Source organism: Mustela lutreola, chromosome X (assembly GCF_030435805.1).
Source record: "Mustela lutreola isolate mMusLut2 chromosome X, mMusLut2.pri, whole genome shotgun sequence".
Taxonomy (NCBI): Eukaryota; Metazoa; Chordata; class Mammalia; order Carnivora; family Mustelidae; genus Mustela; species Mustela lutreola.
This window is the reverse complement of record NC_081308.1, coordinates 52,834,019-52,860,530: the sequence shown is the minus strand read 5'-3', so window position 1 is coordinate 52,860,530 and position 26,512 is coordinate 52,834,019. Positions and strand designations below refer to the sequence as shown.

Here is a 26,512-nt window from a genome sequence, read left to right as displayed (position 1 = left end):
TGCCTAACCCCTCCCCCCTGGCTGAGGGGAAAACATGGTGTCTGCTCCTCTGTTGGGCTTTATGAGCTCTAAAACCAGGAATCTTTTCTCTGCCTCCTGGCGGCACTTTGTGTCTTCTGTTTCCCCCTTACGTGTTTCTGTACCAACGTGTGTGCAGCCTGCATGACTGGCCTCTAGATCATGCACCACAGCTCCTTCTCTCTTCACTGTCAAAGAGCAAGAACAACACCTCCTGGACCTAACACCTCCCCACTCCAGATCTTCCCACACATGTCTCAGGTAAACGTAAACATTCAAAGTGGAGTGGGTCCAGGTGGAACATAAATCAGAGTTGGAACTAAGTTGAGTTTGTTGGTTTAATTAAGATAAGATGTGTCTTTGAAGTTACAGCAGTAAATGTGAAACTTTTATTCTATCAAAGTTTACTGAAGGTCAGATAAGCTTGTGTTATTAAAATATGTTAGCAAAGAAATGACTAAACTGATGGTTAATTGTCTCAAAGTTCTAATGGGTAATTGCTGAAGTAACTTTAAAAGTCTTTGGTAACCTGAAAGTTTTAAAGTTTTGCTTGGATGACAATGGAATTAAATTGTGGACATCTATATCTTAACCAAACAGCATATAAAGCTAAGTCGTTAATTACTGGATGTAGGTTTGTGCTTTTGACTTCTTACTGCAAGGAAACTAAGAGTATTTAAATCTGTTGGTAAACTTGTTTGCCACTTAACTGATTGATAAATTGCCACCTGAAGAATTCTGTTGTAACAGTTCACAATTGGTTAATAACTAAAGGTGTTTCTAAGAATACAAAGTTCTGCTTAGTGTAACTAAGACTGATGGAAATAAAGGGAAACTGTATGTAGGAAAGTAGGAGATATGTAAGAAAGATTTAAGGAATAGTAATACATTTTGTTGAAGGTAAGGGAAAATAATTTTGTCCTAAATGAGATGGTTGTTTGGAAGGAAATGGCTTGGGACAAAACCTGAATGCAAAGGAAAGTTGTAGAAGGTTTGTGAAGGGAAATCTGAAGAAAAGGAATTTTAGCTATGATCAAGAATGAACTAAGATTGAAATGAATGGGTTTTAAAGGTACATTGGTACAAGACTGAAATTGTCTCTGTTCAAAAGGACAATGTTTACTTAGATCAATTGATCTGCTGTTAAGAAAATGTAAATGGTTTTCTCTTTGCCTGCCCAGAAAAACCAGTTTCTATGTTTTGTTTATCAGGTGTTTAACATCCCTAGTTATATTTAGGCATGTGCTTCAACACTTTCTAAGATTTTAGGAAATGTTGACAGGATTTAAATTGTAAATCTCTTTAACTCAGGCTTTTCCTTGGTATATGAAGTTGCTCATGAAGTACTACTGAACCAATGATAAACCTTGGATTACATTTGGGAAAATGCTATAACTATTCTAGAGATTCTATGCACTTCTTAAAGTTTTAATGTTTTGAGAGATCATTGCTTGATACTGTAATTATGGAAATGTTATGTATCACAGAAATAACCTGATTTCCTTGCAGCTAAATTGTAAACTCCCGTGTCTCTTTAGCTCTAACCATATCCATTCTGAGTTTTTGTCATTTATAATTGTTTTAATTTTCTTGTAAAATGAGTTTTATCTTCAAGGAGATTCCTATAAAGGACTTTCAGGACAAATACAGATATTTGATATACTTGAAAATCCTAAAACTGAAATGGGTAAGAATTTCCAAAACTGACTAAAGCCGCATTCACCAGATTTAGTAACATGGGACTAAATGAACTAAAAGATTATAATGTTGTGTCTCTTAATGTTTTGTCTTACTTTAAACATTGCTGGTTCTCTATAATGTTCGCTCTTCCAGACTAGGGATACTTCCTCCTAGTTATCTGTAACTTATAGAGTTGTATAAGTGCTCATTTGTAAAAGTGCTCAAAGCATTCAAGCTTTTCTCTCTATATGAACCCTCTGAAACCAAAAGGTCTCAGGAAGCATTCTTCCATGGCAATCAGTCATTTGCATAAGTTCAATAAGAATCTGTTCTCCTTGTAACAGGACACCATTGGAAACTGATTATTTTACAAAGGCTTTGACTGGGATGTCATATTTGAAAAGACTCAGATATGACCAGACAGTTTAAAGGAACTAAGGTTGACTTTATGAAACCTGGAGCCATAAAGCCCCTTGGGACTGTTGGCCTGATACCTTGCTTACAGAGTTCCCAGCAGCCTCACCAGGTGAGTAAAGAATGTCACTCCTTGGTAGGTGCAGTCTCAGAAGAGGAATTCGCCCAAATCAACAGGTATTGCAGGCATGCCTGATGGCAAGTACAGGGCTTGGCTTCTGGCCCGGAGAGGCTACTAAAAGTTTAACCTAGAGATTCCTTATAAAAAGTTCCAGCAAAGCAGATGCTAAAAGATCTATTGATCACACTCAATGGTTCTTGCTGAGCTTATCTAAATAATTAGGCCAAGTTTGTTAAAACTGGACTTGTTTCACAAGTGAATTAGTCCTGATTTGGCTATCTCTGTAATTGAGGGTTATTTTAGAGAGAAAAATTATGTTTTAGTAACACACCTTTATGGATGTTAAATTCTAGATTTGATTGTCTTTAAATGTTTGTTTACCTAAGCTAAACAATTTGAGGTAAACTTCAGAGAAGTTGTACAATAGCTCCTTTCGTCGATCTTACTGTTTTGTGGGGATATTCGCAGACCCCACGGCACATGATTAAACAACTGGAAAATGGGATTAATTCCCTACAATTATTTAACTTAACTAACACCTTGTGTGTGGCGGGGATAATGAAATTGCCTAAAAGCCAACCTGTCACACTCCATAGGATTAACTATGGACTTGGAGGCACCGTGGATGACCCCATTTTCTTTATGAGTGGATTGAATGATGCATGGGGAACTCCCCTTATCTCTTGACAAGTTTTCTCACTTGCCAATGATCCTCTGTAATCAGGATATTGTTAAGGCTGGACCACTCAAAGGTCTTCTTATTGGTTTCATCCCTTAGTCATATTTATCCTAGAGGCCACCTCTGTTGAGGTGCAATTGCAAATAGATGCTTTAGCTAAGCATAGAACAGCCCTCATAAAAGGAGCCTCAAAGCTCACTATGGGACAGTCCCTGACTGTAATGACTTCACATCAGGTCCAGATTTGTCTTAGAATTCAAAGGCAATCAGTGGATGATAGAAACCAACTAATTAAGTATTGGACTATACTTATAGATATGCCAGAATTAATACTTAAAACTTGTCAAACTTTAAACTTAGTTACCTGTATGCCTGAACCTGACCACTGTACTTCTTTCTCTATAGAGCAAAAATGTTCAGAGGTTATTGATCTTGCTTACTCTATTGGTCCAGATTTAAGATGCCCCTGTTAAAAATACGAATGACAGTTGGATTTCTGTTAACAGTAGTTTTCATAGAAAAAATAAGATAAGCTAGGTATGCCATAGTGCTCACTAGCACTTTGCAATTGCCAAAGCCTAAGAATTAACATTTATACTGACTCCAAATATGCCTTCCTGGTACTACATGCCCATGGAGCTATTTGGAAGGAAAGGGGATTGCTATCAAGCCATAACTCCCCAATCAAATATGGTCCTGAGATCATAGCCCTTCTTGAGGCTGTACACTTGCCTAAGGAGGTAGCGGTGATTCACATCAAAGGACATCAGAAGGATATGACCTTGGAATCTAAAGGAAACAATCTAGCAGACCATGCAGCCAAAGAGGCAGCAAAGGGTAAGCAGATATTAAGCCTTATACCAGTCTTGACTCCAATGGAGTCCATGACTCCAGTCTATTCAGAGCAAGAAATTCATATTGCTCAGGAGCGAGGGTATACTAAAAATGCACAAGACTGGCTTGTTAACGATGAGGGAAAATTCTTTATGCCTAAGATTAGTCAATGGAAAATAATACAGGGCTTGCACCAGGCTACTCATTTGGGCAAAGACGCCTTAAAACATTTAATCAAAAATATATTTGATGGAGTGAATTTAACAACCACAATAAAACAAGTGTGTCGATCCTGTAGCATCTGTGCCCAAGTAAATCCGGAGGGTGCGGCTCGCCCCCCACCTCTCTTAAAACCAGTCCAGAGGCGTGGATCCTATCCAGGAGAGGACTGGCAACTTGATTTCACACAAATGCCACCTTGCAAAGGCTATAAATATCTATTAGTATTTGTTGATACCTTCACCGGATGGGTTGAAGCCTTTCCATGTAAAACTGAAAGGGCCGTAGAAGTAACTAAGGTTTTGTTGCGAGAAATTATCCCTAGATTTGGCCTTCCTCAATCTCTTCAAAGTGATAATGGTCCTTCTTTTACTGCTCAGATAACTCAGCAGATAGCTCAAGCCTTAAAAATTAAATATTTCTTACATTCAGCCTGGCATCCACAGTCCTCCGGGAAGGTGGAGAAAGCTAATCATACTTTAAAACGTCATCTTACTAAACTTAGTCTAGAAACCCAGGAAAATTGGGTTACTCTCCTACCAATAGGACTTCTTAGGATGAGAACTGCTTCAAAACAACCTATAGGACTCAGCCCTTTTGAGTTAATATATGGAAGACCATTTCTTTCTGTAGATCTGCTATTAGATGGAGATTATAATGCATTACTAAATTATTCGCTGGAAGCTGGGTTAATTCATAAGTCACTTAATGAGTATACTAATCGTATTCTTCCCAAACCTGATTTAACTATAACTGAAAGCCCACCCCATGTAAATCCCGGAGATATGGTTTACTTAAAAAATTGGAAGTCAGATATAACTGAAAACTTACATCCAAGATGGAAAGGTCCATATCGGCATAATCAGACAGATTGCTGGATCTGCGGAAGTTTGCCTATTTCAAGTACATCTGGATTACCCTGGTGGGTTTTTCCTTTACAGGGCACTGATTGGCATTCTCTACAAAATTATATCTCAGAGATGGTAGATGGAGGCAGCACATTCCGGGAGAAATCTATTACTAATCAAAATGTTTCTTCCTGGCCCATGATCAGTAAAACATGGGATTCACCAGGACATAATCAAAGTTTTTCATATTCTCAAACTATTAAAATTCTAACTGGCTTTACAGGCTCACAAGATGATACTCACCGGCTAGGGCCTAAGTTACAAAACCCTCCTTATCGCTATACTAAGGATGGCATATATCAAATCTGGGATACATATCTGTGGCTTACACACACGATTGGATGGCTCAGTCAGAAGACAGTTTTATGCTGGGAACAAAGAAATCATATGTATGATACTTGGGCAAATAACACACGACATCTAGGATGGCTGTCTTTAGAAATGTGTTCCCAAGTAATAGTACTCCAGGCTACTGACTGGTTTGCTACTGATTGGGCAAGGCGACCTGGCATCAGATGGCCAGCTCCAAACGGAACCCACTGGATATGTGGAACCAACCTGTGGCCCTGGCTTCCTCCAGGGTGGATAGGTCGCTGTACTTTAGGATTTGCCTGGATCCATGGGCGCATTACTAAAACCATTACAACTCCACCTAATCTCCCCAACTTGAAACAAAGATGGACGCAATCTGTTTTTAAATGGTATGATCACTTAGCATCCATCTTTGTTCCATCTGCGGGACTAGAGGATGTCAGGTGGCATGTAGAAGCCCTTAATAAATATACTACAAAGGCACTCAATGATTCACTAAATAGCATCTCCCAGCTTAATACCGAAGTGTCACAGATATGCAAGGCAGTCCTACAAAATAGGATGGCCTTGGATGTCCTGACAGCAGCCCAGGGTGGCACATGTGCAATTATCAAGACAGAATGTTGTGTATATATCCCAGACTATCACAAAAGTATCACAGAACTAATAAAGGATATAAATGCACAGATTAAGGCCCTACAAGATCCTTCTCTCTCTCAGTAAATGGTTAAGTTCCTAATTTGAAGGAGGACTATGGCCGAATCTCCCTTTCGGGCTTCTCATTCTTATTGCCTTATTAATTTTAATATGTTGCTTTGTTCACTGTTTCCCTACTTGGTGCCGAGACTCCATTGCTACAATGACTACACCACGACAGACGATCCTTGTCGCGCGAGAGGACGCCTCTTCACTGTCAGCGCTGGATTCAGCTGCCTCCACCTTTCCTAACTCCCTTATACATTCCTACCCTGATCAATATTGACCCCAGTAGGTAGGGACAGCTCTGCACCCCTATTCAGCACGAAGAAGTTACAGAAGATGAGACCTTCCACCTTCAACCCCCTTAAAGATTTCAGGGTCAAGATTGTTCAGGGGGAAATGAAGGAGCAGGAGGCTGGCTGAGGAGAAAGCAAAACCTGGCGCCTTGCACCCCACTTAGTGCAAGAAAAGGACAAATGGATATAAGATTCTATCCATGATGAAGAAAAAGGGGGGAATGAAAGACCCCCCCCTCGTTAACTAATTAACTGCTCTTTTGTTGTGTGGGAGTGCCCCTCCTCCCCTTGCAGTGAAGGGACCCTTCCCCCAGGGTTGAATTCAGTGTGGCTGCTCTTTTGCCTTTCTGTGGCTGCTTGGCTTTTGGGGCATGACACTTGTCTCCTGTTTGAACAAGATACCTTCTCCTAATAGCCGAGGCATGGTCACATAGGCAAGGGGGCTGCATGGTCACGTAGGTCACGTAGACGGGGGGGGGGGGGCTGCATAGTCACGTAGACAGGATGTCTTTCTGCTGAGCAATAAGGTCAAACTTCCCCTCTTTGTTTCCCCTTCCCGCCTTTCTCTTCGCGTGAGGGGTTCTTCCAAGGCCAATCCGCTAACACCAAGTATGCCTTTTTTCAAATGTTCAAATTGTCAGCCAATCGGCCCCGTCCCATCCGGGACTTGTTTGTACCTGTCTATAAAAATCCTGCACCACCCCAGCCAGGTGTGCTCAGCTAGCAGGAGCTGCTGACCACCCACAGGTGCGCGCTGACCACCCGCAGGTGCCTGCGTAACAATAAAGAACCTCTTGCTGTTTGCATCCTGTGGCAGTGTTGAATTCTTGGGTAAGGGGATCCGCGGGTCTTTCATTGGCACCTGGCTGGCTTAGTTGCTAGGGCATCTGACTCTTGATCTCGGGGTTGTGAGTTCTAGCCACCACATTGGGTATAGAGATGACCTAAAAAATAAATAAAAATTAAAATGTTGGTTAATTTTTACCTTTTCCAGAATGCCATAGAGTTGGAATCATATAGTATTTAGCCTTTGAGACTGGTCTTTCACTTAGCAATATGCATTTAAGGTTCTTCGAAGTCTTGTAGCTTAATAATTCATCTTTTAATTGTTGAATAATCCATTGTGTGGGTGTGGCACAGTGTACCTGTTCACCTACTGAAGGAGATTTGGATTGCTTCCAAGTTTTGGCACTTCAGAGAATAAAGCTGCTGTAAACATCCGTGTGCAGGTTTTTGTGTGGACACTAGTTTTAAGCTCTTTTGGGTAAATACAAAGGAGCACAATTACTGATCTTACAGTGAGAATGTGTGTAGTTCTGTGAGAAACTGCCAAGCTGTCTCACACAGTGCCTCCCATTTTGCATTCTGACCAAACAGTGAATGAGAGTTCAGTTGTCCCACATCCTTGCTAGCATTTGGTATTACTAGTGCTTTGGATTTTTTATATTCTACGTGATATGTAATAGTACCTTGTTTAAATTTGCAATTTCTTAGTGACATACAAAGTTGAGCATCTTTTCAGATCCTTTTTTTTCTTTTTTAAAGATTCTATTTATTTATTAACAGCACAAGCACAGGAAGAGGTAGCAGCAGGCAGCGGGAGAGGGAAAAAAGCAGGCTCCTCGCTGAGCTGGGGGCCCAGTGTGGGGTTCAGTCCCAGGACCTGAGCTAAAGGCAGATGCTTAACTGACTGGGTTTCCCAGCCACCGCTCTTTTCACATTTTTAAATTAGGTTTGATTTCTTGTTGCTACTAAGACATCTTTATATTATATTTCTTTTTTTTTTTATAAATTTTTATTTTTTATAAACATATATTTTTATCCCCAGGGGTACAGGTCTGTGAATCACCAGGTTTACACACTTCACAGCACTCACCAAAGCACATACCCTCCCCAATGTCCATAGTCCCACCCCCTTCTCCCTAACCCCCTCCCCCCAGCAACCCTCAGTTTGTTTTGTGAGATTAAGAGTCACTTATGGTTTGTCTCCCTCCCAATCCCATCTTGTTTCATTGATTCTTCTCCTACCCACTTAAGCCCCCATGTTGCATCACCACTTCCTCATATCAGGGAGATCATATGATAGTTGTCTTTCTCTGCTTGACTTATTTCGCTAAGCATGATACGCTCTAGTTCCATCCATGTTGTCGCAAATGGCAAGATTTCATTTCTTTTGATGGCTGCATAGTATTCCATTGTGTATATATACCACATCTTCTTGATCCATTCATCTGTTGATGGCCATCTAGGTTCTTTCCATAGTTTGGCTATTGTGGACATTGCTGCTATAAACATTCGGGTGCACGTGCCCCTTTGGATCACTACGTTTGTATCTTTAGGGTAAATACCCAATAGTGCAATTGCTGGGTCATACGGCAGTTCTATTTTCAACATTTTGAGGAACCTCCATACTGTTTTCCAGAGTGGCTGCACCAGCTTGCATTCCCACCAACAGTGTAGGAGGGTTCCCCTTTCTCCGCATCCTCGCCAGCATCTGTCATTTCCTGACTTGTTGATTTTAGCCATTCTGACTGGTGTGAGGTGATATCTCATTGTGGTTTTGATTTGTATTTCCCTGATGCCGAGTGATATGGAGCACTTTTTCATGTGTCTGTTGGCCATCTGGATGTCTTCTTTGCAGAAATGTCTGTTCATGTCCTCTGCCCATTTCTTGATTGGATTATTTATTCTTTGGGTGTTGAGTTTGCTAAGTTCTTTATAGATTCTGGACACTAGTCCTTTATCTGATATGTTGTTTGCAAATATCTTCTCCCATTCTGTCAGTTGTCTTTTGATTTTGTTAACTGTTTCCTTTGCTGTGCAAAAGCTTTTGATCTTGATGAAATCCCAGTAGTTCATTTTTGCCCTTGCTTCCCTTGCCTTTTGCGTTGTTCCTAGGAAGATGTTGCTGCGGCAGAGGTCGAAGAGGTTGCTGCCCGTGTTCTCCTCAAGGATTTTGATGGATTCCTTTCGCACATTGAGGTCCTTCATCCATTTTGAGTCTATTTTTGTGTGTGGTGTAAGGAAATGGTCCAATTTCATTTTTCTGCATGTGGCTGTCCAATTTTCCCAGCACCATTTATTGAAGAGGCTGTCTTTTTTCCATTGGACATTCTTTCCTGCTTTGTCGAAGATTAGTTGACCATAGATTTGAGGGTCTATTTCTGGGCTCTCTATTCTGTTCCATTGATCTATGTGTCTGTTTTTGTGCCAGTACCATGCTGTCTTGATGATGACAGCTTTGTAATAGAGCTTGAAATCCGGAATTGTGATGCCACCAACGTTGGCTTTCTTTTTCAATATCCCTTTGGCTATTCGAGGTCTTTTCTGGTTCCATATAAATTTTAGCATTATTTGTTCCATTTCTTTGAAAAAGATGGATGGTACTTTGATAGGAATTGCATTAAATGTGTAGATTGCTTTAGGTAGCATAGACATTTTCACAATATTTATTCTTCCAATCCAGGAGCATGGAACATTTTTCCATTTCTTTGTGTCTTCCTCAATTTCTTTCATGAGTACTTTATAGTTTTCTGAGTATAGATTCTGTGTCTCTTTGGTTAGGTTTATTCCTAGGTATCTTATGGTTTTGGATGCAATTGTAAATGGGATTGACTCCTTAATATCTCTTTCTTCTGTCTTGCTGTTGGTGTAGAGAAATGCAACTGATTTCTGTGCATTGATTTTATATCCTGACACTTTACTGAATTCCTGTATAAGTTCTAGCAGTTTTGGAGTGGAGTCTTTTGGGTTTTCCACATAGAGTATCATATCATCTGCGAAGAGTGATAATTTGACTTCTTCTTTGCCGATTTGGATGCCTTTAATTTCCTTTTGTTGTCTGATTGCTGAGGCTAGGACCTCTAGTACTATGTTGAATAGCAGTGGTGATAATGGACATCCCTGCCGTGTTCCTGACCTTAGCGGAAAAGCTTTCAGTTTTTCTCCATTGAGAATGATATTTGCGGTGGGTTTTTCATAGATGGCTTTGATGATATTGAGGTATGTGCCCTCTATCCCTACACTTTGAAGAGTTTTGATCAGGAAGGGATGCTGTACTTTGTCAAATGCTTTTTCAGCATCTATTGAGAGTATCATATGGTTCTGGTTCTTTCTTTTATTGATGTGTTGTATCACATTGACTGATTTGCGGATGTTGAACCAACCTTGCAGCCCTGGAATAAATCCCACTTGGTCGTGGTGAATGATCTTTTTAATGTACTGTTGAATCCTATTGGCTAGTATTTTGTTGAGTATTTTCGCATCTGTGTTCATCAAGGATATCGGTCTATAGCTCTCTTTTTTGGTGGGATCCTTGTCTGGTTTTGGGATCAAGGTGATGCTGGCCTCATAAAATGAGTTTGGAAGTTTTCCTTCCATTTCTATTTTTTGGAACAGTTTCAGGAGAATAGGAATTAGTTCTTCTTTATATTATATTTCTTATTTTAAGTCCTTTACCATGGATGTGTTTTGCAGATATTTACTCTGTGACTGGTCTTTTCATTCTCTCTCTCTATTTTTTTTTTAAGATTTTATTTATTTATTTGTCAGAGAGCGAGCGAGCGAGAGCGAGCACAGGCAGTCAGAGTGTAAGGCAGAGTCAGAGGGAGAAGCAGGCTCCCTGCGGAGCAAGGATCCCGATGTGGGACTCGATCCCAGGACGCTGGGATCATGACCTGAGCCGAAGGCAGCTGCTTAACCAACTGAGCCACCCAGGTGTCCCGTCTTTTCATTCTCTTAACAGTGTCTTACAGAGAAGTTTAATTTTAGCAAAGTCCCTCTCATCAATTTTTTCTTTCGTAGATCATGCTTTTGGTTTTATATCTGAAAAATCATTGCCAAATCCAAGGATCCCTACATTTTTCTTATGTCATCTTTAAGAAGTTTTGCATTTTACGTTTAGGTTTTGTGAAAGGTGTGAAAAGTTTGTTTTTATTCTTTTCATTTGTTTGTTTTTTCTTATCAATGTGCCATTGTTCGGTTCCATTTGTTGAAGACTGTCCTTGCCATTGAGTTGCCTTTGCCTGTGTGTGTGGATGTTTTTCTGGGCTCTCCACTCTGTTCCAAGCACCTGTCTCTTTTGCCAGGCACCTTCTGTCTTAATCACTATAGCTTGAATAATAAGTCTAGAGATGGGTGGTGGCAATCCTCAATTTCCTTTTTTTCCCCGCTCTTTAATATTTTGTTGACTACTCTGGGACTCTTGGTTTTCCAGTTTTCCATCCAAATTTTAGAGTCAACATGTTGGTATCCACAGAATAACTTCCTGGCATTTTGATTGGGATTGCATTGAGTCTGTCGATCAGTTTGGGAAGAACTGACCTCTTAACAGTATTGAATGTTCTTCCTCAAGATTATGGACTTTCTTTCCACTTCACATCTTACCTTGCTTGTTGTCTTTCATCAGAATTTTATACTTTTTCTCACATAGATCTTGTGCATATTTCATTAGATTTGCACCTAAGTATTAATTTTTTTTTGGTATGCTAATGTAAATGGTCTTGTGTTTTTAACTTCAAATTCCACTTGTACATTGCTGGTATATACGAAAGCAATTGACTTTTTAAATTTTTTAATTAAAATTCAATCTCGTTAACATATAGTGTACTTTTAGTTTCATGGTTAGAATTTCGTGATTCATTGGTTGCATACAACACCCAGAACTCATCGCAACAAGTGCCCTCTTTAATACCCCTCACCCAGTTACCCCAACTTTCCCCTCTCCAGTAACCCTCAGTTTGTTTCCTGTAGTTAACTTTCTTGTGATTTGCCTCCCTGTCTGTTTCTATTTTTCCTTCTCTTCCCCTATATTCATCTGTTGTTTCTTAAGTTCCACATGTGACTGAAACTATATGGTATTTGTCTTCCTCTAGTTCCATCCATTTCCTTGCAAATGGCAAGATTTTGTTCTTTTTGATGGCTGAGTAATGTGTGTGTGTGTGTACACCACATCTTCTTTATCCATTCATCTGTTGATGGACATCTGGGCTCTTATAGTTTGACTATAAACATTGGGGTGCTTTTGCCCCTTCAAATCACTTTGTGTACTTTGGATAAACATCTAATAGGGCAATTGCTAAGTCGTTTGGTTGTTACATTTTTAACTTTTTGAGGAGCATCCATACTGTTTTCCAGAGTTGCGTTCCCACCAACAGTGTAGGAGGATTCCCCTTTCTTCACATCCTTGCCAACATCTGTTGTTTCCTGACTTGTTAATTTTAGCCATTTTGACTGATGTAAGGTGGTGTCTCATTGTGGTTTTATTTATTTATTTATTTATTTGACAGAAAGAAATCACAGGTAGATGGAGAGGCAGGCAGAGAGAGAGAGAGAGGGAAGCAGGCTCCCTGCCGAGCAGAGAGCCCGATGCGGGACTCGATCCCAGGACCCTGAGATCATAACCCGAGCTGAAGGCAGCGGCCTAACCCACTGAGCCACCCAGGCGCCCCTCATTGTGGTTTTGATTTGTATTTCCCTGATGCTGAGTGATGTGGAGCCCTTTTTCATGTGTCTGTTGGCCATTTGGATGTCTTCTTTGGTCTGTTCATATCTTCTGTCCATTTCTTGACTGGATTTTTTTGTTTTTTGGATGTTGAGTTTAATAAATTCTTTATAAATTTTGAATACTGGCCCTTTGTCTGATACATCATTGGAAAGCAATTGACTTCTGTATTTTAACTGTGTATCATGCAATCTTGCTATAATCACTTGACTAGTTTCAGGACGGTGTGGGTGTGGGGTGGGAAGTCTTTGTAATTTCTGTAGACAGTCATGTCATCTGTGAACAAAGTTTTATTCTTTCCCAGGTTGTATACCTTTTGTTTCCTTTTCTTACCTTATTTCATTAGTTTGGCCTTCCAGTATAGTATTGAATAGTAGTAGTAGGAGGGACATCCTTGCCTTGATTCCCTGTCTTCTATTTTCTCAGTATTAATATCATGTTAGCTGTGGATTTTTGGAGACATTCTTATCAAGTTGAGGAAGTCCTCCTATTCCTAGTTCCCTGAGGGTTAATAATGAAGAGGTGTGGATTTTGTTAAATGCTTTTTTTCCTCCCTTCATTGATATGATCATGTGATTTTTTTTCTGTTGATATGATGGATCACATTGATTTTCTAATGTTGAACATTTTCTAACGTTGCATACCTGGAATAAATCCTACATGATCCTGGTGTATAATTTTTTAATATAGTGTTTGCTTTTATTTGCTAATTTTTGTTGAAGATTTTTGTGTCTGTGTTCATGAGAGATACTAGTTTGTAGTTTCTTTTCTTGTAGTATTGGTTTTGGTGTCAGGGTAATAATGATCTCCTAGAATGATTTAGAAAGTATTCCGTGTAGTTTTACTTTCTGGAAGAGATTTTAGAGAATTGTGTAGTATTCCATAAATGTTTGGTTGAATTTACAGTGATTGAGATTGTTAGCAGTGGCCCTCCCTTCTTTCATCTGATATTAGTAATTTATGTCTTCTACCTTTTTTTCTTTGTTTGCCTGGCTAAGGGTGTATCTGTTTTATTGATGTTTTAAAAGAAACAGACTTGGGGTTTATTGATTTAAAAAAAAAATTCCTGGTTTTAATTACATTGATTTCTGCTCTAATTTTTATTTTTTTCTACTTCCTTTAGGGTTTATTTTTTATGATATTATTTGACACAGAGAGAGTCAGTGAGAGAGGGAATACAGACAGGAGGAATCAGAGAGGGAGAAGCAGCCTCCCTGAGCAGGAAGCTCTGATGCAGGGCTCTGTCCCAGGACCCTAGGACCATGTCCTGAGCCAAAGGCAGATGATTAACCAACTGAACCACCCAGGAGCCCCTCCTTACCTTAGATTTGATATTTGTCATTGTTGCCTAAAATGGAAGCTTAGATTATTAACTTTAATCTTTTTTTTTCTAATATTTGCATTCAGTACTGTATTTTCCCTTTAAGCAGCATTCCACACATTTTGCTACATTGTATTTTGTTGAGACTGGTCTCCTGTCATTTAGAAGTGTGTCATTTAATCTCCATGTATTTTGGACTTTTTCAGCTATCTTCTGTTACTGATTTTTAATACCATTGCGGTCTGAGAACATACTTGGTATAATTTTTAGTTTTAAAAATTTGTTGTGTTTTGTGGCCCAGAATTATTCTGTCTTGATGAGTGTTCCATATGAGCTTAAGAATGTGTGTTGCACTATTACTGGGCGAAATTGTCTGTGTACGTCTATTGTATGGTAATTGATGGTGGTGTTGAGTGTGCCATGTCTGGACTGAATGTCCACATCTGTCAGATCCTTGTTGCCCTGCTGCTGGATCGGCCCAATACTGATGGAGAAGTGTTGAAGTCACCAGCTGAGAAAATGGAATTGTTTATTTCTCCCTACAGTTCTGTTAGGTTGTGTCTCACCTGTGTTGATCAGGCACACATACGTTAAGGATAATTGTGTCTTCTTGGTCAGTCGATTTCTTTATCATTATGTAATGCTGCTCTTTATGCCGGATAGTTTTCCTTCTCTGAAATCTGCTTTGTCTGAAATTCATGTAGCTACTCCATTGTTCCTGTGATTAGTGTTACTTTGGATTTTTTTTAATGTATTCTAGCATTTAACTTGTTGATATTTAAGTTGTTTCATTTTTCATCAAAATATAATTCACAAAGCATAATAGTTGCCATTTGAAAGTGTACTCTTCTCTGGTTTTTAGTATATTTACTGTGTATATGGTACATACGTCACTTCTGTCTAATTCCAGAATGCTTCCATCACCCGAAAAATAAACCTCTTGGTTCCAATTCTCCCCTCCCCTTATTCCCTGGCAATCATGAATCTACTTTCTGTTTTTATGGATTTGCCTTTTCTGGAACATCTCCTATCAGTGGAATTGTATAACACGTGACCTTTTGTGTCTGGCTTCCTTTAACCTGAGAGTAGAATGTTTTCAGACTTCACTCGTGTTGTAGCATGTAACAGTTTATTCCTTTTTGTGGTTGTGTAAGAGGCTCTTTCACCTTTTATGTATCCATTCATCAGTTGATGGACGTTGGGTATATACTCATTTGGCTGTTACGAGCAGCGCTGCTGTGCACATTCATGTACAGGTTGTGGCAGGAACATCTGTTGTCAGTTCTGTCGGTGTCATACCCCTAGACGTAGAACTGCTGGGTAATTGTACGTGTGTAACTTCTTGAGGAGCTACCGAGCTGTTTGCTGCCTTAGCCACACTATTTTACATTCTCACCGACAATACAGGAGGGTTCCAGCTTCTCCGCCTTCTTGCCAGCACTTTTCTTCTTCTTTTTTTTTCTTTTTCTTTTTCTTATTTTACCATAGTTGTCCTAGTGGGTGTGACGTGGCATCTGCATGTGCTTTTGGTTCGCATTTCCCCAATGACTAAGGATGTCGAACATCCCGACATGTGCTCTTGACCGTCTGTGTATCATCTTTGGAGAAATGTCTATTCAAAAGTCTTTGGCTTGTTTTTAAATTAGGTTATTTGTCTTTTTGTTGTTGAGTTCTAAGAGTATATTTGCATATTCTGGTTATTAGGTCCTTGTCAGACAAATGATTTGCAGATACTCTCTCCCATTCTGTGGGTTGTCTTTTCACGTTCTCCGTAGTGTCCTTTGACACACGAAAGTTTTTATTTTGATCAAGTTCAGCTTATCTAATATTTCTTATTGCTTTGTGTATCATGTCTAAAAAAGCTTTGCCCGATCCCAAGTCATACAGATTTTCACCTGTTTTCTCTGAGTGTTACAGTTTTTACTCTTACATTTAAATCTTTGATCCATTTTGAGTTATATTTTTGTGTATGTGTGACGTTGCTGTTCCAAGTTCATCCTTTTGCATGTAGATATTCATTTGTCCCAGTAGTAGGCACTCAAAAAGACTGTTTTTCCCCCCATTAAATGGTCTTGGCATCCTTGTGAAAAATCAGTTGACCATAAATGTATGGGTTGTAAATACTTTCTTTTTGAATACTTGGGAAATCTACACTATAAAGTAAAACCATTCCTAAAGTAGTAAAACCATTCTTGGTTAAGTGAAATGGGTCTCTATTATGGCACTGTGAGTTTGGGTGTGCTTTTCACAGCAAACGCTGCCTAACCCAGTATTCACAGATGTTCTGAGTTATTTAGTCATGTGTTATGCAACTTTTGTTTATCTGAGAACAAATGCATAAATGGTAAGTTGAGTACTAATATTACCTAATAGCATTTGTTCACTGAGGCTAAGTTATATGAATTATTTATTTATTTAAGATTTTATTTGAGAGTGAGAGAGTGCGGGAGCAGGAGGAAGGGACAGAGGGAGAAGCAGGCTCCTTGCTCAGCAGAGCGCCTGATGTGGAACTCAAACCCAAGAGACTGGGATCATGACCTGAGCCAAAGGCAGATGCTTAACCAACTGAGCCACATAGGCACCCCAGTTATACAATTTAGAATGCCATCATGAAGTTCAAGAACTTCAACAATGTGTAACTGAGGCAGGGAAAGTGATCGCCCTAAAGGTATACAGTTGGTGAGTAGGATGGCCAGGATTATGAACCGAGACCCCCTCCCGTGATGTACTACATAACTATGATGTAAGGTCTGAGATGGTCTCAGGAGAGAAAGGTCCAGGCTAATTTGGTCACCAGTGTAAGAAGCAGGTGGCTTTCTGTAGATGACTGTGAAATTACGGTTTGGTATGAAGTCCTTCTCTTCGACACTAGCAGGGTCAGTCTTTGGTTGATTAACTAAGAAAGTCAGTTTAAACAAGTACTCTTAGGGAATGGTATATACAGTTTTTAGCATTTTATTTGGAAAAAATATATGTACATTTATTCTCCATTAAAACAGTGCCAGGTCTTTTCTTTGGAAACTGGCCTGCAGATTAGATTTCTGAGTTATCACAGCACTTGGGTCGCTCAATAGGTTAGGCATCTACCTTCGGTTCAGGTCATGACCTCAGGGTCCTGGGATAGAGTCCCGCATTGGGCTCCCTGTTCAGCAGGGAATCTCCTTCTCCCATTGCCCCTTTCCCTGCTCATACTGTCTGTCTGTGTCTCAAATAAATAAAAAGAATCTTTTTTAAAAAAGCTTTCTATGTTGTCTTTTTTTGCATTCAGTTTCAGTTTCTTTAACTGAATTGAGTGAGAATCCTGTGATCACTCCCTCCCTGCCTGGCATGTGGTCATCTCACCCATACCTAACTTAGCAAAAATTTTCTTATTGATTTCTTTGTATCAAATCTTTCCAAAGTAGCTGTGTTAGTTTTCAAAAGAACAGTGATTTTTTTTGCAGTCATATTTTGTTGGTTTACATAGTGTTTAATGAAGCTATATAATTACGAAGTAAGTGTAGGTGTCCTTAACTAGTTTGGGAATCATCACATTTGATTCTTGCTGACTAAACAGGTCATGGAGTAGCAGAGTCACAGGGGAAGTAGATAGTAATTTATTGCCTCTAAGCATATAAGCCTACCGGGGTATCACAGTATTGTAAAGGGGAAACAGGATAGCTAATCCTGTGAGACCAATACTTGGAAATAGGTTATGAAAGATTTGGAACATCTGTTCAATGGGACACTCAGCATGCACATAAAATATTAATAGAAATGTATGTGTTTTACGTAAAGACATTCAAGTTATATTTTTAGATGGGAAATTTTTTTTATAGAATGGTTTTTTGTTTTTTATTTTTTAATTTTTTTAAGATTTTATTTATTTATTTGACAGAGAGAGAGAGAGGTCAGGCAGAGAGAGGGGGAAAAGTAGGGGAAAAGTAGGCTCCCGGCGGAGCAGAGAGCCTGATGTGAGGCTTAATCTCAGGGCCCTGAGATATGACCTGAGCCGAAGGCAGAGGCTTAACCCACTGAGCCACCCAGGTGCCCGTAGATGGGAAATAGTTTAGAAGAGCATGAATATTTGTGTGTGTGTGTATGTTTACACACATACATAGAGAAGGTCTGGGGTTTCCATTCAAGATGGTGGCATAGGAGGATCTTGAACTCATCTCTTCTATGAAATACACACTGAATCTATAGCTCCATATGGAAAAATTTCCTGTGGAAAAAACCCTACAACTAGCTGAGTGACTCCTACACATTAGGTGAGTAAGGAAAAAAACCTATGTTGAATTAAGAATCACTCTTGCCATAAACCCCACCCCTGGTACAGCGACCTGGGATTGAGAGGGTACTCACAACCCCAGGCTTCTCCCTGAGGAGCAAAGGGTTTGAGCCCCACTTCTGGCACCCCAACTTTCAAGATGTACATCTAAGAGACAAGACTCCAAAACATCCAGCTTTGAAAGCCATCAGAGCTTGCACCCATGAGACCCACAAGGCTATAGCAAACTGAGAAAGAGTTCTTAAAGCAGTCGCGGGAGTAGACTGACCCACCCTGGAACTCAGCACAGAAGCAGCAGACTGAAATGCGTTCAGATTTCTGTGAAAGAGGCCCATTTGCTTATCTTAAAGCCCTGAGGGGCAGGCATCTCATTTAACATGGATCTAGGAGCCTAGTAAGGTATTCTCCAAAGATGGAGCTGATGGGTACCATCTTTGCGCTGTCCCTCTGCCTCGCTTCTGCTTTCTGGTATCTCCTGGAAAGGAGCTTGAATGCTCGTATGATGCCCCGAGGTTTGCAGTTGCTACCCAGGGTATACCTCTAGATCACCTGGCTCTAGCGGCCAGCAAGACTCATACTCACAGTAGTGAGTATTACAGTATTTACAACAACCAAGACTTGGAAATAACTAAAGTGTCCACCAACGGGGTGAATGGATAAAGAAAATGTGTGTGTATACGATGGAATATTACTCAACCATAAAAAGAAGGAAGTCTTGCCATTTGCAGCAACATGGATGGACCTTGAGGATATTGTGCTGAGTGAAATAAGTCAGACAGAGAAAGAGAAATACTGTATGATCTCCCTCACATGTGGAATCTAAAAAACAAAACAAAATGAAGTCATAGAGAACAGATTGGTGGTTGCCAGAGGTGAGGTTGTGGAGGAAATAGATGAGGGGTCCAGTGTTATAAACTTCCAGTTAATAATATAAGCCCTGGGGATGTAATGTACATCATAGTGACTGTAGTAAATAATACTGTGTATTATTGTATATTTATTTTATTATTTTTTATTAGAAATATGTGTTATTAGCCCCAGGGTTACAGGTCTGTGGATTGTCAGGCTTACACACTTCCCAGCACTCATCATAGTACATACCTTCCCCAATGTCCACAACCCCACCACGCTCTCCCTACACCCCTCCCCCCAGCAACCCTCAGTTTGTTTTGTGAGATTAAGAGTCTCTTATGGTTTGTCTCCCTCCCAATCCAATCTTTTTTTTTTAAAGATTTTATTTATTTATTGGACAGACAGATCACAAGTAGGCAGAGAGGCAGGCAGAGAGAGAGGAGGAAGCAGGCTCCCCGCTGAGCAGAGAGCCCGATGTGGGGCTCGATCCCAGGGCCCTGGGATCATGACCTGAGCCGAAGGCAGAGGCTTTAACCCACTGATACACCCAGGTGCCCCCCTCCCAATCCAATCTTGTTTCATTTTTTTTCCTTCCCTACCCCCACACCCCCCACTTTGCCTCTCAAATTCCTCATATCAGGGAGATGGTATGATAATTGTCTTTCTCTGATTATTTCACTCAGCATACTCTCTAGTTCCATCCACATCACTGCACATGGCAAGATTTCATTTCTTTTGATGGCTGCATAGTATATTATATATATATATATATATATATATATATATATATGTATATTTTAAGATTTTATTTATTTATTTGACAGAGATCACAAGTAGGAAGAGAGGCAGGCAGAGAGAGAGGAGGAAACAGGCTCCCTGCTGAGGAGAGAACCTGATGTGGGGCTCGATCCCAGGACCCTGGAATCATGAACTGAGCCGAAGGCAGAGGCATTAACTCACTGAGATACCCAGGTGCCCTATATTATTATATATTTAAAGTTGCTAAAGCTTAAGAGTTCTTAGCACAAGAAAAAAATGTGTATGTTTGGTGATGGATGTTAACTAGTCTTAGGGTGATCATTTCACAACAGATAAAAATATGGAATTTTTATGTTGTACGCCTGAAACTAACATGTGTCCATTATATGTCAGTTTCTTTAAAAAGTAATTGATATTTATTTTTTAAAAAATTATTTACTTATTTGACAGAGATCACAAGTAGGCAGAGAGGCAGGCAGAGAGAGAGACAGGGAAGCAGGCTCTCTGCTGAGCAGAAAGCCCAATGCGGGGTTTGAACCCATAACCCTGGGATCACGACCTGAGCTAAAGACAGAGGCCTTAACCCACTGAACCAGCCAGGCACCCCAAAAGTAATTTATATTTTAAAGAGAAAGACTAGGGCACCTGGGTGGCTCAGTCAGTTAAGCGTCTGCCTTCGGTTGAGGTCTTGATTTCAGGGTCTTGGAATGAACCCTGGCATCAGGCTCCCAGCTCAGCAGAGAGCCGGCTTCTCCCTCTGCCCCTTCTCCCACTTGTTCTCTCAGTCTCTCTCTCTCAAATAAATAAAATCTTAAAAAAAAAAAGTAAAGAGAAAGACCAAAACAAAGTCTGGAAGAATGTGAATCGCTGTGTTAAATAGTGAAGAAAAATAAACATTAACAGTGCTTAACTGCAGAGCATTAGAGAGTGGGTGATTTTTTTTTTCTCTCTTACATAAGTATTTCTTGGTTGGTTGAAAGTTTGACAGTGAACATTTGTTACTTTTAAAATTAAGAAGAAAAAGCTGTTTCTATTTTAAGAAGAGCCTCTTTGAAATGTATAATTAAAAGAAATAAAATACCTGTAGAGTTAGGCAATAGGAGAGAATGGTCTTGGTGAGGGGCCCCCTTTCCCATAATCTTAGGAAGTGAGCAGACCCCCTGATGTCCCTGTGTGTGTTCCCATGCAGTAATACGGCCTCTTATTCTTTCTCTGATCTTATTTTTCTATGTAAAATGTGGTATCATTGCAATCATTTTTTTCTTTCTGGTTTGATTTTCAGGAAGATTTTGACGTCGATCACTTTGTGTCTGACTATAGGAAGCATGTCCAGCTGGAGGAACTAAGAGGAGATCTGGAACTCTACTATAAACATCTTAAAATAGCCATGGTCGAGCTCATCAATAAGGATTATGCAGATTTTGTCAACCTTTCCACAAACTTGGTAAACCTGAAATTCACAAGTCCTACAAACACACACACACACACACACACACACACACACACACACACACACACTTTCTCTCTCCTTCATATTTATTAAAAGGGCAGAGTTTTTAGAAACCTTTCAGTTGATTACCCCACCAACCCCACCAGAAACTTGAAGAAATTACCAATTTCATTAATAAAAGAACTAAACTTTTGGGAATACATTTTTTTGTTTGTTTTAGTTTTTATTCATTTATGGTTGCTCTAGTTAGATTATGTTTCAAATTCATTAGTCAACAGTGAAAAGTAAAGGATGATAATACCCAAGGGGTTGTTTTATTAGTTGCTAAGTGATTACCCTGAAGTCTTCCTTGATTTAGACTAATTTTTAGGAGCAAATGTCCACCACTCTTACAATGTTTAATTTACTCCCAGGTATATGTTAGCCAGAGCTAGGTTGAGGGAACATTGGCCAATATTGATATTTTAAAAGTTTGGTTTTATAACAATATAAGAATGATTTGCAGTGAGCTTATCAATTGTTTGTAAAAGCCTTTTAGAAATGTTGAATTTTGTTACTTGGCAGAAAAGTCTCCTTGTTGATGCTTCATTTTGTTTTAAATCTGTTTGTGCAGAGAAGCACAGAAAGTTGCAGCTCCGTGGGAATTTCAAGAAGCATTAAAATTAATGGTGCACATTTGCTTTTGGGAAATATACCACTAAGATAAATATCCCAATAGGATTAAAAACCTAGAAAATTTTACTTCTGTTTAATTTCTATTTTTCTCAAGGCTTATAATAATGTTTAAGAGAGACGTAGCCCGTCTCTCAGCCCGATACTCAGCTGGCTGAGTATCATCAGTTACAGACAGAGAAGTGTTCACCTTCTCTGAAAATTTTTCACATTCATTTAAAATGTCATCTAAAGGCAAATTGTTCTTAAGGAAACTTTCATTTCTCATGACTTCCCTTATTTTTATAGTTTCATGTATTTCAACAGATTTTTTTCATATACTATGAACAACATTAATGGCCAAATAACACTTCTGTTGTTTAGCTAGTTATTTAGCAAAATACGGTTGTGCCAAAAAACATAATTTAAATCTGGTACTGCTTTGATTGTTAAATAGATACGTCACTATTACTCCTTATCGTGATGTGTTTGTGCCAACCTGGTTTTGCCTTTAGGTTGGCATGGACAAAGCCCTCAATCAACTTTCTGTGCCTTTGGGACAGTTACGAGAAGTTCTGGTAAGTCCCAAATTAATGAAAACAGTCTGCTGTGATGCCTGTTGTCCTCGTCGGCTTTTCTCTAAGAATTCTTTTCATCTGTTAGTTTGGTGGTACTGGTGGTTGTATTTTAACGGTTCATGATTATAATATTCACCTTCAGAAGAGTTGTAAATGATTTTGTTTTTGCATATGCTAAAAACCTAAAAAAACATGTTCGATTTGAAGAAGACATATTCTCAGATTAGACAACCTTAAAATGTCAGGGGAGAGGAAGCATATTTCCAAATTCAACGTATTAATGCCCCTTTGGTCATATGTAAGTGGTTTCTAACTTACGAATGACTTGTATTTTAACAGTTTGTAATCTTGTAAATATCCCCCCCTGCCCACGTAATCTACATGTGGTTAGGTTCCTGGGCTGATCTACAAAAACTGTGTAATCCCTAATGGAACTGAAGGATAATATAAATAAAATGTAATACTTAATAAATGTTACATTTGCATGTTCTCTCAGAAAAATCTCTGTTGTGGGAATGGGACTCCCGACCTCTAAACCATTGGGAATAGGAACTCCACCTGGGTGAACAGTGGAGGGGGAGTTGTGGCATCACTTCTAACAGAAAACTGTGCTGCCCTGTCTCCCCCCCCCCCCGTCTGTGTTTGGTGCCCTGACTTCCGGCCTCTGTCCGTTCTGATGCCCTGTCATAAACTTGTCATAAACGACACCATCCTTCCTTGTGTGTCTCCTCTAGCTTGAGTGGCCTCGTGCATCCCTCCCCTAAGACAGTGCCTGCATCCTAGAGAGAATATAAGGAGAACATAATTTAAGGGAGGACACAGTACATGGTTAGAACCAAGAAAAATGCAGAGTAACGGAAATATCAGTGCTGAGAAGCCTAGGGGAGGGGCAGGCAGGAAAGAGTTCGTGAAAGAGGTAAAAATCTTGAGTTGTGCCTTGAGGTAGCCAATACTTTCCATGGTTTATGTCTCATTTGAATTTTACAAAATCTTGTTAAAGGTACTTTTCCTTGCAATGGAAGGAATTTTCTTGGTCCGCTGTTGGATTCCACACCAGCCGCTGTGGGGCTCTCCCACTGCCTCCTTGGTGTGCCTCTTCCTCCCAGGGCCTCATAGTGGTGTTGTTTCCCAAGCCTAGCCTTCCTTTGGCCTCCCACTCTTCTCTCGAACCCCTCCCCGGAGGCAGATTTGCTCTACTCACACAGGTTCCCGTCCTGCCTCACCCCCTGCCATCACCGTATCCCCTCCCTTTTCCATGGCCTGTCTTTATGGCCACTTTGGTCCTGCTCAGCCACAGGCCTGACCTGCCTTTGTGGTCCCAACTCTGAAGCTGTTCTGTGAGATTCTCAGACCACTGAGGGATACGACTATATCTGTCTTCATTGTATCCCTGTGAGGTGCCACAATACTGACATCCAGGAGGTGTTTCATAATGTTGATGGAGTGAATTAATTCACCTTCCTGTGGAATTTTTGTGATATGCCTACTTCATTCTAGTTGTTTCTGTTAACCTTTGTTTTGGCCCTAATTCCTAATTATCTCTTTATTCATTAGCTTCTGGACATGTTTCTCCACCTCTGCGTTCTGCCTTTTTCTGGTCTTCTGTTCTTCATTCTTGATTCCTGGTATTTCCATACCCACATTTCATCATCATGCATCAGTGCTTTGACATTCTCCCGTTCTCCAAAATATGAAGAATCTAAAGACCTCATCTCAGTGAAGTTGGCCCTCCATTCCTATTTCTGCTTCTCTCCAGAAGGAAGCCTGCAGTGCACATGGCTGTGTGCCTGTCTGCCCCTGCCCCTGAGTGTGTCTGCACTTATATCTGCTCCCCATCCCCTCCCCACCTCGGCAGCTGTGTACACATGGCTTTCAGAGTCCGATTCGAGCCCCGTCACATTTCCAGACTCTCCTGTACTTTGCTTCATATTATCTGTTCTCCATTCTAAGCCCCCTCATCCCCATAACTTTCACTGTATATGTGTCATTCTTCTTCTGGCCATGCGACCCTGCCTTCGTGTCATTATGCCCCCAGATCATGAGTCCCCTCAACAGTAACTGTGTCTGGTATATATATATTTTTTTTGTCAATACCTGCATAGTACTGGTGCACAGGTATTAAGTTCTCTGGAATTGAATGAGATGTAGGAACTTGATAATGTGACAAAACAATGTCTGTAATACGTTTTCTTTATTATTCTTTTAAAGAGTCTCAGGTCATCTGTCAGTTAAGGAATTCGGGCAGTAGATGAACGAATGTGTAAACAAGAGGACATAAGGAAGAAAAACGTACCCTCCAGTAGTTTTCTTATGCTGCATGCCAGTTGAAGCCTTCTCCTCTTGTCTCTGCGAACTTGTCAGCACTATTCAGCTTTTTTTCAAAGCTCTCACGCATGTGCATTTTATGCATTATGTCACCTTATCTACCTGAAATAATAAGACAGAATTTTAGAGGTACCCACACGATCTCAAGATCACCCACTTTTTCCAGAACAAGAAACAGTGATAACTGTTGTCGGTGCAGCGCTTGACAGTTAACGACTGTATAAATTGTCAGTGGCCCTGTAAAGAAAATAGGCCTATATTAGAGACTAGGGGAGAAGTGGGTTTTCCAAAGCAAACTCAGGATTCTGCCATAGGTTTGTTGTTATTTTCTGATCCTGTGTTCTTTATGTTCTGGTGTTCACTTTAATTTTTTCGATTCCCAGTAGTTAGCATGCAGTGTTGGCTTAGTTTCAGGTGTGTGAGACAGGCAACGGCTCTGTACATCTGAGGGCTCACCCCGGGAGTGTGCCCCTTAGTGCTATCTCCAGTTTCAAGTGTCCCCGATGTCATTCATGATCATAACGATGTAGGGGCACAGCGGGCATTGGGAGTCTGGGCTTCTGACTCTCGCCTGCTGCTCTGTACAATGTTTTCTATGTGTATTATTAGCATATTTGTTAAAATCTCAGTGGGGAGAAAGCCTGTTTGAGGGACCTTCTGTTTAATTCGCCTCTGGATCTCCTCACAGCTTTTATCCAAAGAATGCTTGTCATGCGCTTCCAGACAAAACAGTAAGCTTTATGAGAGCAGGGTGTATTTCTTGCTTTATTTTCTCGTGTCCCCCCTCCTCCCCCACCCCCCGTCGGAATGAATGTCGAGCTCCCAGCGGTGTTCAGTAACTATTTATTGAATGGATGACTTTGTATTTTTTGTTCTTTTAGGATGAGAGTTTTCATAATGTTCCTCAACCTCTTTGATAATATTTGTAGTGTAAAAGGTCTTTAATTATTTGGTGCTTGGGTATATAGGTATATGCACATGTAAACTGAGAGGGTCAGTATGATCGGAAGCCAAAGTTAAAACATGAATAAAGGGCCATAAGAAAACAAATGGAGGGGTGCCTGGTGGCTCAGTTGGTTAAACGTCCGACTCTTGATTTTGGCTCAGGTCATGATCTCAGGGTCATGAGATTGAGCCCTGCATTGAGCTCTGTGCTCAGCAGGATGTCTGCTCGCGATTCTCTCTCTCCCTCTGCCCCTCCCCTGCATGTGCACATGCAGTTTCTCTCTCTCTCAAATAAACAAATCTTTTTTAAAAAAATAGGAAAGAAATGCCCATAGAAAGATTCAGGATGGGGAAAAGAAGAAATAAGAGTATAGAATATGAGAAAGCAAAGTCGGGTTTTTTTTTTTTTCTCTATAAACTTGCAATAGAATATGGAAGTATGCTTATTCTAGAACTAAGATTTGAATTCTTGAGAATTCTGTGTTTCATAGAAATATTCAAAATATAGCATGCCCTATATATTTGAAGTTAACTTTTGGGCTTATATTTTCCTGCATTTAGCATGGGAAATAAAGATGATTAAGAGTAAAGATGGTGATGTTTTTTGTTTGCTTAATTTTTATTTTTATAGATGTGTGTGTTGAGGCTTATACAAGTTATTTGATCAGTTGAAAAGATT

At 40.0% G+C, this 26,512-nt stretch overlaps 1 protein-coding gene across 2 annotated transcripts in view; it reads left to right on the top strand.

Annotated features, from left to right (window-relative positions):
* The window catches only part of LOC131820772 (conserved oligomeric Golgi complex subunit 2-like), a 35,375-nt gene extending 10,411 nt beyond the window's left edge, over positions 1-24,964 (top strand). Inside the window, exons 2-4 of one of the 2 annotated variants that reach the window (XM_059156491.1) lie at positions 21,167-21,328; positions 22,501-22,563; positions 24,772-24,964. In XM_059156491.1, coding sequence (XP_059012474.1) covers positions 21,167-21,328; positions 22,501-22,563; positions 24,772-24,795 — 249 coding nt within the window. In that variant the 3' untranslated portion in view covers positions 24,796-24,964. Of the gene's footprint in view, positions 1-21,166; positions 21,329-22,500; positions 22,841-24,771 lie in introns of those variants that run through there. The other variant, XM_059156490.1, reaches the window with a different exon arrangement.
* The last annotated feature ends 1,548 nt before the right edge of the window (positions 24,965-26,512 follow it).